General features: G+C 44.3%; 1 protein-coding gene across 2 annotated transcripts in view; it reads left to right on the top strand.

The window, feature by feature from the left end:
* Positions 1 to 453: 453 nt before the first annotated feature.
* Positions 454 to 15,916, top strand: part of MYOM1 (myomesin 1) — a 111,850-nt gene continuing 96,387 nt past the window's right edge. For both annotated transcript variants that reach the window (XM_056854301.1, XM_056854299.1), the window contains exons 1-2: positions 454 to 514; positions 5,814 to 6,230. In XM_056854301.1, the coding sequence (XP_056710279.1) occupies positions 5,848 to 6,230 (383 nt within the window). In that variant the 5' untranslated portion in view covers positions 454 to 514; positions 5,814 to 5,847. The remainder of the gene's footprint in view (positions 515 to 5,813; positions 6,231 to 15,916) is intronic.

Here is a 15,916-nt window from a genome sequence, read left to right as displayed (position 1 = left end):
TCCATTTAGCACACAAATGCTGACTAATATCCCACAACTGTACTTTGGCTTCTGTTAGTACACGAGCAACTTATTTCTAAGTTTAGTTTGTGGGGCAGCACATTTCCCTTTTTCATTTAAACCAATTACAATTCAGTTGCACATCCATACTGTCATTTTTTGAGCTGAGTGAAGGCTTCAGTACTGGACTGGGCGGTCAGAGAGAGAGAGAGAGAGAGAGAGAGAGAGAGCCCTTGTAGCTGCTGTCATCATATCTTTCCACAGAGATAGTTCTCTGCCTCTCTCTCTCTCTTTTGCTGCTGCTATATTTAACAGCCTTCCCAGCCATAAAAGGTCGGGACTGTTGCCTTCACATTCCACTGACTTCAGGCCTTATTTTTGTTCTGGACATGAAGCCCTGTCCTTAGCCCTGATCCTGCCAGCCACTTTACTGGATTCAACTTTTGCTGGATATCTGTCTCCCATCCATCCCCTTCAAGACTGCAAAATTTTATCACTCTTAGCTTGGCTCCTGGTAAGTATGCCCAGTTCAGGGACATTGTTTCTCAGATAAATTGGCTCTGTATATTATAAATGTAGACCAACACCTGCCCTTTTTTTCATTTGAATTCAGCAGGGGGTGAGGGTGAGATGTGATAGCAAGTTGCAGGAATCTTAAGCTTGAGAGACAAAGCAAAACAACGTGAGAGACTGACAGCACAGTCCTAAGCAGAGTTACCAGTCATCGGGCTTAGAAGAGTGTAATTCTGTTTAGGATTTCATTGTTAGGGACTAATCCTAAGCATGTCTACTCAGAAGTAAGTCCCATTTTATTCAATGGGGCTTTCTCAGAATCCTACTAAGCAAAGTGTTCTTAGGATTGCACACTTTTAGCTATCAACATAGATTGCGGAAGTACTTTTCAAATGAGACTTGAATGAATGACTGTACAGGAAAGTTTTGTGGTGTAGGTTTCTCTGTAGAGAATGCCACAATTATCCTTAGAATGCTTTCTGTTTGCATGTGTGATATTTACTTACTTCCGAATTTCTCTGGAGGTACTAACTAAAGATTCTTTTTGAGTTTCTATATTTCAGTCTTTTAATACTGTAAGCAAGTACATGTTACTACTTGTAGAATTAGGTTATAAATACAATCTCTATTTCTGCCACACTGTACATGCTTCTGTAAAGTGTAGTGGCAATGACCACAGGGTTTTAAAAAAACAGATTTACCAAGCATTCATAAAATGAATAATACTGTTAAAACTGAAAACTTGTTGGTGAGCTTCCAAGAACCGAGCCTCAGGTGCAAGAGGCGTAAATCTAGGTTCACTTTCCTGTTGGACTCAACAGGTGTTCGCAAACAAATGTGGGTGGCTCTTCAGAGCTGAGAATTACTGATGTAAGGCTGGTCCTTAATGTAGCCTATTCAGCATATTAGACTAGCCAGACTATATCTGCATTAGTAGTAGGGTTCCCAACTTCCAGGTACTAGCTGGAGATCTCCTGCTATTACAACTGATCCCCAGCCGATAGAGATCAGTTCACCTGGAGAAAATGGCCGCTTTGGCAATTGGACTCTATGGCATTGAAATCCCTCCCCTCCCCAACCCCCACCCTCTTCAGGCTCCGCCCCAAAAACCTCCCACCGGTGGTGAAGAGGCAACCTGGCAACCCTAGTTAGTAGTATAGAAATTTTAACATCTATTCATAGCCATCTATCCACATAACAAGGACTGCATAAGTACTGTGCAGGTGAAACCAATCAAAATTCGAATTTGAATTCACAGACTTCAGATATGATGACTAACATTCAAAATGTCTACCTTGCAAATTTTAATTTCAAATTGTGGTAAAAAAAATGGATTCAGATAAGGTTGATAACTCTTTGGGATGGAGCATGGGAAAGGTGGAGTTTGGGGAGGGGAGGGACCTCAGGCATATTGTCATAGAATCCACCCTCCAAAGCAGCCATTTTCTCCTAAGGAACTGATTTCTGTCACCTGGTAATCAGTTGCAATTCTGGGAGCTCTCCAAGCTCCAACTGGAGGTTAGCAACCCTAGATTCAGAGCTTGGATCTTTTCAGCTGTATTGATGTGGCATAGTTACATACAATAAACTTTTGGAATTCCCAGTCTGGAACAAAATCTGATTTCATGATTTCACAGTTAGAAGTCTGAATATTTGAATATTTAAAATATGATTTTAATTGTCGAAGGCTTTCACAGTCAGAGTTCATCGGTTCTTGTAGGTTATCCGGGCTGTGTAACCGTGGTTTTGTGTTACTCCTCTGAAGATGCCTGCTGGCCAAACGTCAGGAAAGAAAATACCAAGACCACGGTCACACAGCCCGGATAGAACTACAAGAACCAATGATTTTAATTATTTCAGATTTGTAAAATATATCATATTTTTTATTAAAGTTATCATACTTTTATTATACTTTTAGGACAATTTTTATTTTAATTGTAATACAGTAAAAAATAAAAGAGTCCTGCTCCATGTGTTCATAACAAAAGGAAAAGTAACAGTAGGTAAACAGACCTTTTATAAGGGTATTTCTTGTAGGTTTTCCCTAAAAGCTATCACACTGGATAAAACCAATATTTAATTTCCTTATTTTTAACAATTCTTTTAAATAAAATGTTCCAGAAGAAAGAAAGCATCAAGCCCTGAGAGTGTACAATTGTGCATTTGTTCCTACATACACAAATGTTTGCTATTAACTTCAAGCATATGCCCCAGATAGGGTTGCCAAGCATATGCCCCTAATAGGGTTTCTGGGTTGGGAAATACCTGGAGATTTTTGGGGAGGAGCCTGAGGAGGGTGGGGTTTAGGGAGGGGAGGGACTTCAATGCCATAGAGTCTAATTGCCAAAGTGGCCATTTCCTCCAGGTGGATTTATTTATTTATTTTTATTTATTTTTCAAATTTATGTGTGTGTGTGTTAAGTGCCGTCAAGTCGCTTCCGACTCATGGCGACCCTATGAATGAAAATCCTCCAAAATGTCCTATCTTTTACAACCTTGCTCAGATCTTGCAAATTGAAGGCTGTGGCTTCCTTTATTGAGTCAATCCATCTCTTGTTGGGTCTTCCTCTTTTCCTGCTGCCCTCAACTTTTCCTATCATGACGGTCTTTTCCAGTGACTCTTGTCGTCTCATGACGTGACCAAAATACGACAGCCTCAGTTTAGTCATTTTAGCTTCTATTGTCAGTTCAGGCTTGATTTCATCTATAACCCACTGATTTGTTTTTTTGGCCGTCCACGGTATCCGTAACACTCTCCTCCAACACCACATTTCAAAGGAATCTATTTTCTTCCTATCAGCTTTCTTCACAGTCCAGCTTTCACACCCATACATAGTAATAGGGAATATGATGGCATGAATTAATCTAGTCTTGGTGGCCAGAGTCAAATTTATAGCCCGCCCTCATCCCCAGCAAGCCGGGCTTAGGGCTGAATTGATCTCTCTTGGCTGGAGATCAGTTGTAATAGAAGGAGATCTCCATCTAGTACCTGGAGGCTGGCAACCCTAGCCCCAGATATCTGGAAATATTAGCACGGAAGGCTTGTGCACATGCCAAATGTTGTTCATATCACCATAAAACCTCTCACATCATCTGCTTTTGCTGAACCTTGACTCAGTTTGGCCAAGGAAGGTCCTTCGCTTGGTGCAGAAAAGAGATAAATTGAAATAGAACCCTGCAGTCTTTTGCATTTAAGTCCCTTTCAGATGTTCTTTGAATGTGTAGAGGAGAGAATCAGGATCCTATGGGTTATCCTTATCAGTCGGGCATTCATACAAAGTTGCAACAAGGACTACATGTGTACAAGTGTATAGGCCCCATTTCAATCTTCATATGAGGTCAGGCACGAGGCAGTGAATGCAATCACATTCCCTCCCTCCCCCATCCTCACATTCAAAAAATATCTAAAAGAAAATAAGGAGACTTTAAAATTTACTCTAGTGTTGTCCGGGCTGGCAAGGTTGAAGACAGGGTGCACTGCTTCTATTACATTTTCATCCTGCTTTCTGGCAAGGAGCTCAGGACAACAGACATTGTTCTCTCCTCCTCCTGTTTAAGCTGGGAGAAGTGGCTAGTCAAAGATTTCCCAGGAGGGAACATTTGAACCCAGATTTAAAAGAAAACATTGGTAAATGTGATTACCTCATTTATTGTGGTTTCCCTAGTCCCTGAACACTGTACCGCTCTGGCTTCTGATTTTCCTGGTCCCCACCAGGCAAAAGAGCACAGCCCAGCATCATCTGCTCCACCGTGAGTTGTTTTATGTTAAGTCCGCGTGGGAAGGATTCACGAGATCAGAGACGGAGTTCAACATCACAGCTTTATTTGATTTCAGCACAGAACTAACTTACACACTGAACGTGCCCTGCTTATATGCCCCCGTGGCCACCTGTGGCCACTCCCCCCCTGGGAATACCCTCTCGGTGACCAATGGGACATGCTGGCTTAGGGCCAATAGGATCCGTTTGCTTAGCCAATAGGGTGAGCAGGGTTTAGGATCCTAAATCTCCCCTTGCTTACTACCCTACTAAACACATACACAACATTTTATGTCACACTTTATCTTGGTGCAGGCCTCAGCAAGGAAAAACAGTGTTCACTACCAAACCCCATGTGATCTGAAAGAGCTTTTTGCCACCTGAAGGGCATTTGAGGTATACTCTCACTTGGTGCTGGACTAGGTTGGAGACAGCATACTGTATCTCTGAACTGGTGGGTTAGGCCTAAACTAATAGTATGCCCAGACTGCCTTTGGCCGATCACACAGATCTCTGGGGCACACTGTTATTTGTCAAAGGGTCAAGACAGACCCTCACATAGGCAACTTGTGGCATATGCCACTGCCATTTGGTTCCCAACAGAAAGAAACAAACCACCATTTTAGGGGCAGTAAAGGAATATTTTCAATAAAAATATATGCAAACAACAGATCCTGTATGTAAGATCAAATGGCTGAGTACTGGCTACTAGTTGTATTGGCACTCTATATCTGTTAACGTTTCTGTTGACAAATCAATTATTAATAATTCAACCAGAACTCAAGGTAACACACAGATGCCCATGTAAATTCTTTAGATACAAACGCTCTGTTCTCCTGGCTATAAAATAAAATGTTACAGTCTTCCCTGCCCTGTATTATCATGGATGACTCCCACATATAATCTTTCCTACACATTCATTTTATGCAGCCCCAATATATGATGGATTACGTATATTCACTGAAATCTTCTGGAGTTTGTAACTGAAATTCATCTTATTAGCTGGTTAATGTAATGCCCAGATATAAGGGCTGGTATAAAATACTATGTACTCATATGCACACACATGGAAGCTTTGGGGAAGTTGGCATCCGGGAGCCATGAACCAACGAATCATGCTCTCTGTGCCTGGTACGGCCTTTCATCAGTAGAGAGCTCTGAATTACCTTCATCCTTAGGAATGTGTTTTCTACTTCCAAGATCACAAGACCTAGCACTTGCTTAGAGACGCCTTCGGGCAATATCTATAGGCTATGCTAATTAGAGTGGAGTAGACACCTAATGTGCATTGGTGCTTTTGTGTATCAATCTGCTTGTCAGCAACCATGGGCCTGCCCCATGCAAATGCATAAATGATACTAAGCTTCCTTTGTTTCTCTGGTGAGTAACTCTGCATCTTATTTGTGGGTTATTTCACCCCAGGTCTGTGTCTAGCTAAATAAAGAACTGTTGCTTTTAACCTCCTCCTAGTTGTCTTTATTGGACTCTATAAGACAACCAGGCACTTCATAAACAGCTGCCTTTTTTATGGTCTGTCCCAAGTGCGAAGTGAAAAGCAAGCTAAGAGGAATCCAGGATGTCGTTACCATTCTATCAGAGGCATCATCAGCATTTTGATCGTACGTATCGCCACAAGGAGCTGGAGTCCACCCTAAGTCAGTACCAAAAGGAAGAGAAAAGCAAGTCTGCAATCTACACTCATGGGTCTTCTGCCTACAGTCAGGCAGCTGCACTGGCCTACCGCCAAGGTTCGGCATCTTATGATCAACAGTCTATGTTATCCAGTCATGACCTGGCCGAAGCTTATGCCCATGGATCATCAGTGCACAGTAAAAGAGCATCAGCTTACAGTCTTGGATCGGAATCAATCAGTACGAAAGCTGAAGCCTACCGTCTTGGATCTGAGTTGGTCAATAGGAAAGCTGAAGCCTACCGTCTTGGATACGAAACATATCGAGGGTAGGTTATTATTATTATTATTATTTTACTAATAGTGGAACAACAGCCCATTGAATTCAGTAGTAAAAATTCAATCGGCTTTAATTTGGGGAAGGGACAGTGGCTCAGTGGCAGAGCATCTGCTTTGCCTGAAGAAGGTCCCAGGTTCAATCTTGGAATCTCCAGTTAAAGAATCAGGTAGTAGGTGATGTGAAAGACCCTGGAGAGCTGCTGCCTGTCAGAACAAACAATACTGACCTTCGCAGACTGATGGTCTGACTCAGTATAATGCAGGTTCATATGAAACTGTTAATTTGGACCAGGATCAGAGATTGTCATCTGCAACTATATGCATTTATTTGCTGGAACACTTAAATATTGTTAGGCTAATTTTACATTTTGCTTTACATTTCTTCCAAAATAGGCTTGATTTAAAGGAGAATTTGGTCTGTAACACCACCTTTGCCTCTTTTGTTGGTTTTCTGAGGTCCAAATTATACATTGCACAACAGACACGTATCGTATCCTGATTTTTTAAAATTAAAAGCCTGTGTGGAAGGCTATAAGACCAGGTGGAGGACCAGGAGGAGGGGCTGGATACCCTCTTCCCTTCTGCCATCTTTCTACTCAGATTCCTCTTTCTACAAGCTGCTTTTCTACTGTCAATAAAAAGATATTTTCCCTGTCCTTTCCATGAGTGGAAAATTAGCTTGGAAGAAGGATTTTGATTGGGAAAGTACCAGAGGAGGAAGGGTTAATCAGGTGCCATGTCTGTGGTATGTTACATACCTCATGGCTGCATTTCATTTGGAGAGAGTGTTTGAAGGGAGTGGTATATTTCTGTACCAGATAATGCCCTAGTTTGGCTCCACATCCATACTACACTTTTATAATACAATGAAGTCAGGAAAACTGAAGCAGAGGTGACAAATCTGAAAATGTTCTGTCCAATGTCATGAATAATTATGAATACACAAATACATGCCTTGGGGTGGGGCTGTGGCTCAGTGGTAGAGCATCTGCTTAGCATGCAGAAGGCCCCCGGCATCTCCAGTTAAAGTTTCAATCCCCGGCATCTCCAGTTAAAGGGACTAGGCAAGTAGGTGATGTGAAAGACCTCTGCCTGAGACCCTGGAGAGCCGCTGCCTGAGTAGACAATACTGACTTTGATGGACCAAGGATCTGATTCAGTATAAGGCAGCTTCATGTGTTCATTATATTAGCTGTCAGCAGCTCTCATGGCCAAACTAAACGTTACAGTTTTGTGTTCCCTGCAGCCACACATCAGCTGCTGGGAATGTCTTCTTTAAAAAAAGGGGGGGGGGAAGGAGAGCTAAATGGGCTTGGAATAGCACCACAGGGGGAGGAAGAGTTCCTGCCTCCCCCCCCCAGCCATCCCCCCCATGAAAACCATGCTGGGGGCAGTTATTTCGCTGAGTTTGCTGCTCCCCATGCACAGATACTCCAGGAGCCAGGCCCCCCACCCCGCAGCACCATTCCCAGGGTTGCCAGGTTCCTCTTCACTGCTGGTGGGAGTTTTTTTGGGTGGAGCCTGAGAAGGGCCGAGTTTGGGGAGGGACTTCAATGCCATAGAGTCCAATTTCCAAAGCAGCCATTTTCTCCAGATGAACTGATCTCTATCGGCTGGAGATCCATTGTAATAGCAGGAGATCTCCAGCTAGTACCTGGTGGTTGGCAATGCTAACCATTCCGAACATGTTTGGGCTCTCCTTTATTTTTAGAAGCCATTCTCCGCAGCTGCTGTGTGGCTGCAGGAAAAGCTCTTAAAAAACTGCAATTTTAGTTTGGCTCTCAGTGGCCCTTCTGGCAAGGGCCCATTGTGACACCTGTATATTGTTTAAGAACACACCATAGTTTGGTCACTGAAGCAAGCTGTTGTTGGAGGTGGAAACCCAATCCCTTGGGCAATTGTATTCCAATGTTCAAGCCCTCTCAACAGATTTAAAAGAGAACCTTGTTAAGAGTAATTACCTCATTTGTTGTGGTTGTGATTTAGGCTGGCATGTGATTACTTGGTCTTAAGTGCTCAGAGTGTGACCTTTAAAATTTAATTGCTGGTGTTGATGAAATTATGACTTAGGTGCTTTGTAAAGTAGCCATATTATTTTGACCTCTGCAAGCAGCTTTAATGCTGAGTTTTCAAAGCTAAACTGGATTATTGTGGAAACAAAATTGTATAGGTTAGGTTCAAAGGTGTTTTTCCGTGAGATTAAAGCATTTCTGCAGGTGCAAAAATGGGTGGTGTGTCTGATCCCCATGGACTTTCCACTCTAGTGACAGTTCTCTGTGCTGCATCCACAGTTTCCAAGGTGCTTCAACCCTTAACGAAGACTTCCACACAGCACTTCTTTTCTGTGGAAGCCCTGTTACTCCTGCAGCCGCCAAATACAGTGCAGTGGCAATGGGGCTTCCAGGTAACAGGTTTCTGTGCATTTTTCCTTCCCCAGTTCCTCTCCCCCCCCCCAGTTTGTTTTGATGGTACAGGGGTCTGTAGAAGAAAAGAGGAGGGAAAGATCTTAAGCAAACCTCTTTATGTGGTTCTTTCCATTCAACACTTTGACTAGTTACTTTCAAAACTCTTGTTAATTGTTATGGGGAAATGTATGCTTGATGGGAATTCAACCTTCACAATTAGTACTGTATCTTCTAATATTTGCTTTTTCTGGTGGTTGTGCAGAACTTCCTTTCTCCTCATCTTTGGCTTTGACTCACCAGGGTTCAACTCTGCTGTTTGGCATTTATAATAATGTGGCTATCATTATAAATGTTGAGACCCTGCATTTTTTCTATGCATTGGTCAGAGGGAGACCCACTGCTCCAGCAGCTGGTGAGTGTAATTGAGGATGTCCCTTTTCAGATGTCATAAAAAGCTATGTGCTTACTCAGCAAATATTGTGAGGAGTGCAGTGATGGTGTAGAGAAGAGGGAGTACTTGGTTATTTGATTCCTAATTAGTTTGTCCTTAAGGCCCAAAGCCAATGGATATGTTACAGCAGCCACTTAAGTTGCTTCACATGGTGGATGTTATAAAACATAGTGCAGACTATGAAGGGCACCTCGCGCCAGTGCATTAAAAAAGAAGAAGAAGAAGAAGAAGAAGAAGAAGAAAGGTCTGTAGTGGTACGGAGAAACTCAGTTGAGTCACAAGTTAAGCTGTTGGTCCCCCCTTCATATTTTCATTTATTCAAACTATTCACATTTTCCTGCAAACACGGCTGTCAAAAAAAAAATCTCCCTTCTTTCTACACGGCCCCAGTCCACAGATTTAAGTATCTGCAGACGGGGCCATGTTGAGAATTAGATATACTGATATTATTTTGTCCATAATTTTGTAGTCTGTGGGGAGTTTGCATTTACCTTCTTTATGTGCTTCCAATGTTGTACTGTAGTGTAGAAAGTAATTGGGGGTAATTTGGACTGTACAAAGTGTACTTCAACATTTTGTTGACTGGCATATTTCTAAATGTGATGAATGTCTTGCATGGCTCTTTAAGGGGCCTAAACCTGTTAATGGACTGTAGCCAATATTTGTAGTGTTCTCAAATTGACCTTTCAGAGTTCAGGATACACCACTGTCAGATGATCTAACTCAACACATGGATCAGAGTTACTCTACATCTGTTACATGATGCACCTATCATGCAGCAAAAAACCCCAAAACAAACAAACAAAAACATCTTTGTTAGTAGAAGAAGAAAAAGGAGTCTCCTGTGCATTTGTTAGAATTATATATCCAGAACTGGAAGGTCTGTCCTTCTACATTTGTTCTCCAGGAATAAATAAGTCATACTTGGATCCTTCTGTCAGTGGCCTGTCCATGAGTCTATTATAGGTGAGGATTTAAAAGTCACAAGTAAGAATGGAAATTGCTTTCATCTGTCTTGCTGTATGAAGGACACCTGCCCTTTACACAATGTTAGCTATGTAGCTTGATGTTGTGATGAATCTGAACAGAAGTTCCAATAGAATGAAAACAGAGATGGCTTCTTATTTATCTGGATGCATTTGAAACTATCTTTTTTCCTGACATGGTCTCAGACATTCATGGTCTGCAAATGTAATTTATCTTCTCTCTGCTACATGCTTCTAACACAGGTAAAACTAAATAGCAGAGAGTTTAATTCTATAGATAGTTTCAGAGGGTAGCCATTGTTGGTCTGCAGTAGAACAGCTAGATTCGAGTCCAGCAGCACCTTAGGGACCAACAAGACTTTGGGGATATACCGTAGGTTTTCAAGAGTCAAAGCTCCCTTTGTCAGCTACCTGATGGAGGGAGATTTGACTCTCAAAAGCTTATACCCCCAAAACCTTGTTGGTCCCTAAGGTGCTACTGGACTCAAATCTAGTAATTCTGTAGACTTTTTTGCACAGTGAAATATATTGTCTACAGAGAATTGGCAGATGTGGCTTAAAAAAACTGATTTCTCGCATCCTACTCCATATGGATCAATTTTGATATAGTGTTTTGATACAAACTTTTTGTATCCATTAATCAACATTTGGAATGATTCCTGTGGATGCACACCTATGACAATCATGCTTCTGATTTAGTGGTGATGCTCTGAGCCAATTCTAGCAGGAGTCCAGGATTCATCATATGTAGTTAGCTTTCAATAGTTGATGATGAATCATGACAACAGGTTGGGTTCTATTATTTTCTTCTGTTAATGGCAGAGGCTTCCTCTGTCAGAAGAGTCATGTTCTGCTGGAGCAAGGCTCCTTGTATTGGAGGCAGGCTCTGCCAAATAGCACCACAGAATTATAGAATTCAATCAAACATGATGTCACATGTTCTGCATATTTATGGGGCCCACCTCCCAAACTGTCCTTTAGATGCAAATTAGCATGCCGGGTCTTTCTTCTATACAGCTTTTCAGAGATTTATGAGTGCCATCATACCTTGCATGCTTTTCCCATCACTTGTGACAAACAGTAAAATATCATTTGTCTTCTGACTGGCCAATGTCATTCTGTTGAAGTGTTATAAAACTGCACAATCAATGTGCAATAACTGTGTGCATTTGAAAGCCCAGAGCATGATTGCTCTGGCATTTGACGAAATTGGTATTTGACCTTATAAAGGCAGTGACCTCCTCCCAAGCATGCCTACAAGGGTGCAAACAAATGAATTTCAGTGGGATTTACTTCCAAATAAACATGCCTAGGCATGACCTGAATAATTTCCAAGTCTTCTTCAGCACTCAGCTGTTTAACCATGGGATGTCATGCCCTTTACTGACATTACAGCAACCAAGCCAATGACACAGAGAGCAATCATGATTCCTCTGCCTTCCACACCCTATGGAGACATTGTAATAGTTCACAGAACACATGAAGCTGCCTTATACTGAATCAGACCCTTGGTCCATCATAGTCAGTATTGTCTACTCTGACCGGCAGCGGCTCTCCAGGGTCTTTCACATCTCCCATTTGCCTAGTCCCTTTAACTGGAGATGCCAGGGACTGAACTTGGGACCTTCTGCATGCCCAGCAGATGTTCTACCACTGAGCCACAGCCCCTCCCCGATCTTTGTTGCTAGATGACATTCTGAATATGCTGGACTCACACTTGCTGCTTCTTAAAGAATAATAAGTCTTGTGGCATAGGTTTTCACAGACTAAAGCCCACTTTGTCAGGTTCATGAAGTGTATTATCAGTTGGCAAATATATTGGCCCTGAGAGAGAAAACTGGAACATCCCCCAATAGTTTGTTGCCATCATTAAAATGGCAAAAATCTCCTTTTCTGTTTTTGGCGTTAAACAGCAACAAGGAGGAAAGAAATTTCTCCTGGCTCCTGCGCTATTAGGAGTTGCTAATGTAGGTTCCAATAACTGGCTAGAACATAGTTGTCAGCCCTTGGCCCACAGAACCAGAAATCACCACAAAGTCTTATAGAGTCCAAACAGATGGCTTTTACTGATCAAATAGGCATACAGTGCAAACGAATAAAATGACAGCTATGAAAGGCTCACTAGCTGGGAGATATTATAAGGCAGGAAAGGCGGGAGATTACACGCAGGAATACAGTTTCCCAGGAGCTGAGTTCCCAGGCTTAGGCATGCGACCTTGGGGGGCAGACAATACAGCACAGAGACAGAGGCAATAACGAAACCGAGATAGCAGCCTGACATTCTGCTCCCCTCAAGGCCCCCTCCCAGTTCGCAAGGGGGCTGGCCTGTCCGGGTAAGCAATGTGAAAGGCGTCGACGAGGTCGGGGGCGGAGACATCCCGTGCGCGCACCCATTCGTCATAGGCAGGGGGAAAATGTTTCCAACGAATTAGATATTGGAGAGTGCCATGGTGAATACGGGAGTCAAGGATCTTGGAGACTTCGAAGTGTTCTTCCCCCCCCACCATGATGGGCTGTGCAGGCGGTGGGTTCGGATGCCACCGTGGAGAAGCAACATGGGGTTTGAGGAGGCTTATGTGGAAAACAGGATGCACACGCCTCAAGGATTTGGGGAGAGCCAGTTCCACTGTGACAGGGTTTATGACCCGCGTAATGGGGAAAGGGCCAATGAATTTGGCGCTGAGTTTATGGCACGGTTGGGTGGAACGGAGGTTTTTGGTGGAAAGGTAAACCAAAGCACCCACTTGCAGATCACCCCCGGGGGAGCGATGTTTGTCAGCTTGCGCTTTGTATTTACGTTTGGCCCGGTCGAGGTTGCTAACGAGCCAGGGCCAAGTGGTACGGAGGGCGTGTGCCCAGGAGGCAATGTCGGGGTTCCCCTCCCCCTCTACATCATCTGTAGGAACGATGGGACTGAAATCTTGTCCATACACAGCAAAAAACGGGCTAAAACCTGTGGATTGATGCATGGCATTATTGTAGGCATATTCTGCTAAAGGTAACAGTTCCACCCAGTTATCCTGGTGGTAGTTAACATAACAACGCAAATAACATTCAAGTACAGCATTGACACGTTCAGTTTGACCATCAGTTTGAGGATGGTATGCACTAGATAATCCCTGTTCCACCCCCACCAACTTGAGGAAAGCTTTCCAAAACTTAGAAACGAAACCACTTCCGCGGTCACAAATTATTTTACGCGGAAACGAATGTAAACGAAATATATGCGTCACGAAGAGGCAGGCCAGTTTCTGAGCAGAGGGGATCCCTGCACATGGAATCAAATGTATTTGCTTAGAAAACAAATCAGTAACAACCCACAACACAGTTTTACCCCCACTGAGAGGGAGATCAGTCATGAAGTCCATAGCAATCACTTCCCAAGGTCTGCTGGGCGTTTCAAGAGGTTGTAGCAGTCCCGGGGGTTTGCCCTGCGATCGTTTCGCAGCGGCACAAACGGGACAGCTGCGGATGAAGGAGTCAATGTCGGAACGCATTCCCCCCCACCAGAACTGTCTGCGCAATAAGTGAAGGGTCTTCAGAAACCCAAAGTGCCCAGCTGTTTTGGCTCCATGAGCTAAATGTAAAACGTCCTTCCGGAGAGCTTTGGGTACATACAATTTTGAGTCTTTGTACCAGGACCCCCCTTGTTCCAAAACACCAGGAGGTAGGGTATGAGCGGAACGTTCTAAAAGGCACTGGTCCCGAAGGACAGTTAAAAAGGATTCGGAGATGGGGATTTTGGAGGGAGCCCCCCCGTCGGTCCTGGAGATCTGAGGAATAGTTATAGGGTTAGTGCTTACGTGCGGCGGCGCGCAGACTGCAGGCGGCTGAGCGGTCGGAGGGGTAGGAGGGGCGGGAACTCCGGTCTGTTGCGGTGGCGGCTGGGCAGCCGGTTGGGCTGGCGGAGCTTGCGAGTTAGGGAAGGTGTGTTGATGCTGGGATCGGGTTTGCACAGCCAGCATAGGTAGGGCCCCACGTTGCATAGGGGTGAACAGAGAGTTGGTAGGTCTTTCGAGTTTTACCGGATATTGTGGTAAACGGGAGAGGGCATCCGCGAGAACGTTCTGCTTCCCAGGGACGTGCTTCAGGGTGAAACGGAACTGAGCAAAGAACTCCGCCCACCGTTGTTGTTTCGCCGATAGCTTATGGGACCCCGTGAGGGCAGCTAGATTTTTGTGATCGGTCCAAACTTCAAAGGGTACTTTAGACCCTTCCAAGAATTGCCGCCATAAAGTCAGTGCATGATGAACTGCAGAGGCCTCTTTCTCCCAGATGGGCCAGTTTAATTGAGCGTGCGCAAATTTTTTTGAAAAGTAAGCGCAAGGGTGAAGAAGACCGTCCGGTCCTTGCTGGAGGAGAGCCCCTCCCATGGCTACATCGGAAGCATCGACTTGCACAATGAACATTTGATTTGGGTCTGGGTGCCGTAGCACCGGCTCCGAAGTGAAGAGGCGTTTGAGGGCCAGAAAGGCGGCTTGGCATTGCTCAGTCCATAGGATTTTTGCGGAGGGCAAGGCAGCCGAGCTTACTTTTCCCTTAGTTTTCAGTAGGTCTGTAATGGGTAGAGCCACTTGGGCGAAGTTAGGGATGAATCCCCGATAGAAGTTTGCAAATCCCAGAAATTGCTGTACTTGCTTACGGTTGGTGGGGGGAGTCCAATCGAGGACGGCTTGGACTTTGGCGGGGTCCATGCGAAGACCTTGGTGGGAGATGATGTATCCCAAAAACGTGAGTTTGCTTTGGTGAAATTCACACTTAGCTAGTTTAGCGAACAGTTGATGGTTACGCAGGCGTTGTAGAACTTCCCTGACCAGAGTCACATGCTCGTCCATAGTTTTCGAATAAATGAGAATGTCATCTAAGTAGATCACCACCCCACGATATAGAAGGTCATGTAGGATTTCATTGATGAGTTGCATGAAGACCCCCGGGGCCCCTTTTAATCCGAACGGCATTACAAGGAATTCATACATTCCGAAACAGCTAGAGAAGGCAGTGAGGTGTTCATCTCCTTCGCGGATACGGACTCGGTAGTAGGCTTCCACCAAGTCTAATTTAGAGAACACACGGCCTTCCTGTAATTGTCCCAAAATATCCGATATTAATGGGATAGGATAGGCGTTGGTCTGGGTAACCGCATTGAGCTTTCTGAAGTCAATGCACAGGCGAAGGTCGCCCTCTTTTTTCCGGACGAAAAACGCGGGGGCCGAGTTTGGGGCATTCGAAGGGCGAATGAACCCTCTGGCGAGGTTTTTGTCCAAAAAGTCCCGGAGGACAGTGCGCTCGGAAGCGCTCATAGGGTAAATCTTACTTTTGGTTAATGTGCAATCCTTTACTACTTCAATCGCACAGTCTGAGGCCCGGTGGGGGGGTAAGGCATCACATTCCCTAAGGTCGAAGACATCTTCAAAGTCCCGGTATACAGCGGGTAGAGCCGGTGGTACTGGGGCAGTAGAGGTTAACGCTGGAACGGGCGGAAATGGCAGAGCAAAGTTTTGCCGATGCTGGTCGCAGGTGGGACTAGCGAAAGAGATAGTGTTTGTTTCCCAATCAATATTGGGACTATGTCCTTTAATCCAGTTAATTCCCAAGACCACTTCAAATCGGATAGGGGCTATAGTGAAGTCTATTTGTTCCCAGTGGGAACCAATTCCCATTGCCACCCCTATGGTGCGATGATCAACTGGACCCCCCTGGAATTGGCTCCCGTCCATTTGAGCAAATTGGACGGGGGCGGGTAAAGCCTCTGAGTCGGCTCTGAGTGCAGCAAACGTGGCTTCGCTTATGAGAGTGCGACAGCAACCGGAGTCAATTAGTGCTTTGACGGGGAT

This window comes from Euleptes europaea, chromosome 8, assembly GCF_029931775.1.
Source record: "Euleptes europaea isolate rEulEur1 chromosome 8, rEulEur1.hap1, whole genome shotgun sequence".
NCBI lineage: Eukaryota > Metazoa > Chordata > Lepidosauria > Squamata > Sphaerodactylidae > Euleptes > Euleptes europaea.
The sequence above is the reverse complement of the archived record's forward strand: the minus strand, read 5'-3'. Positions and strand labels throughout refer to the sequence as shown.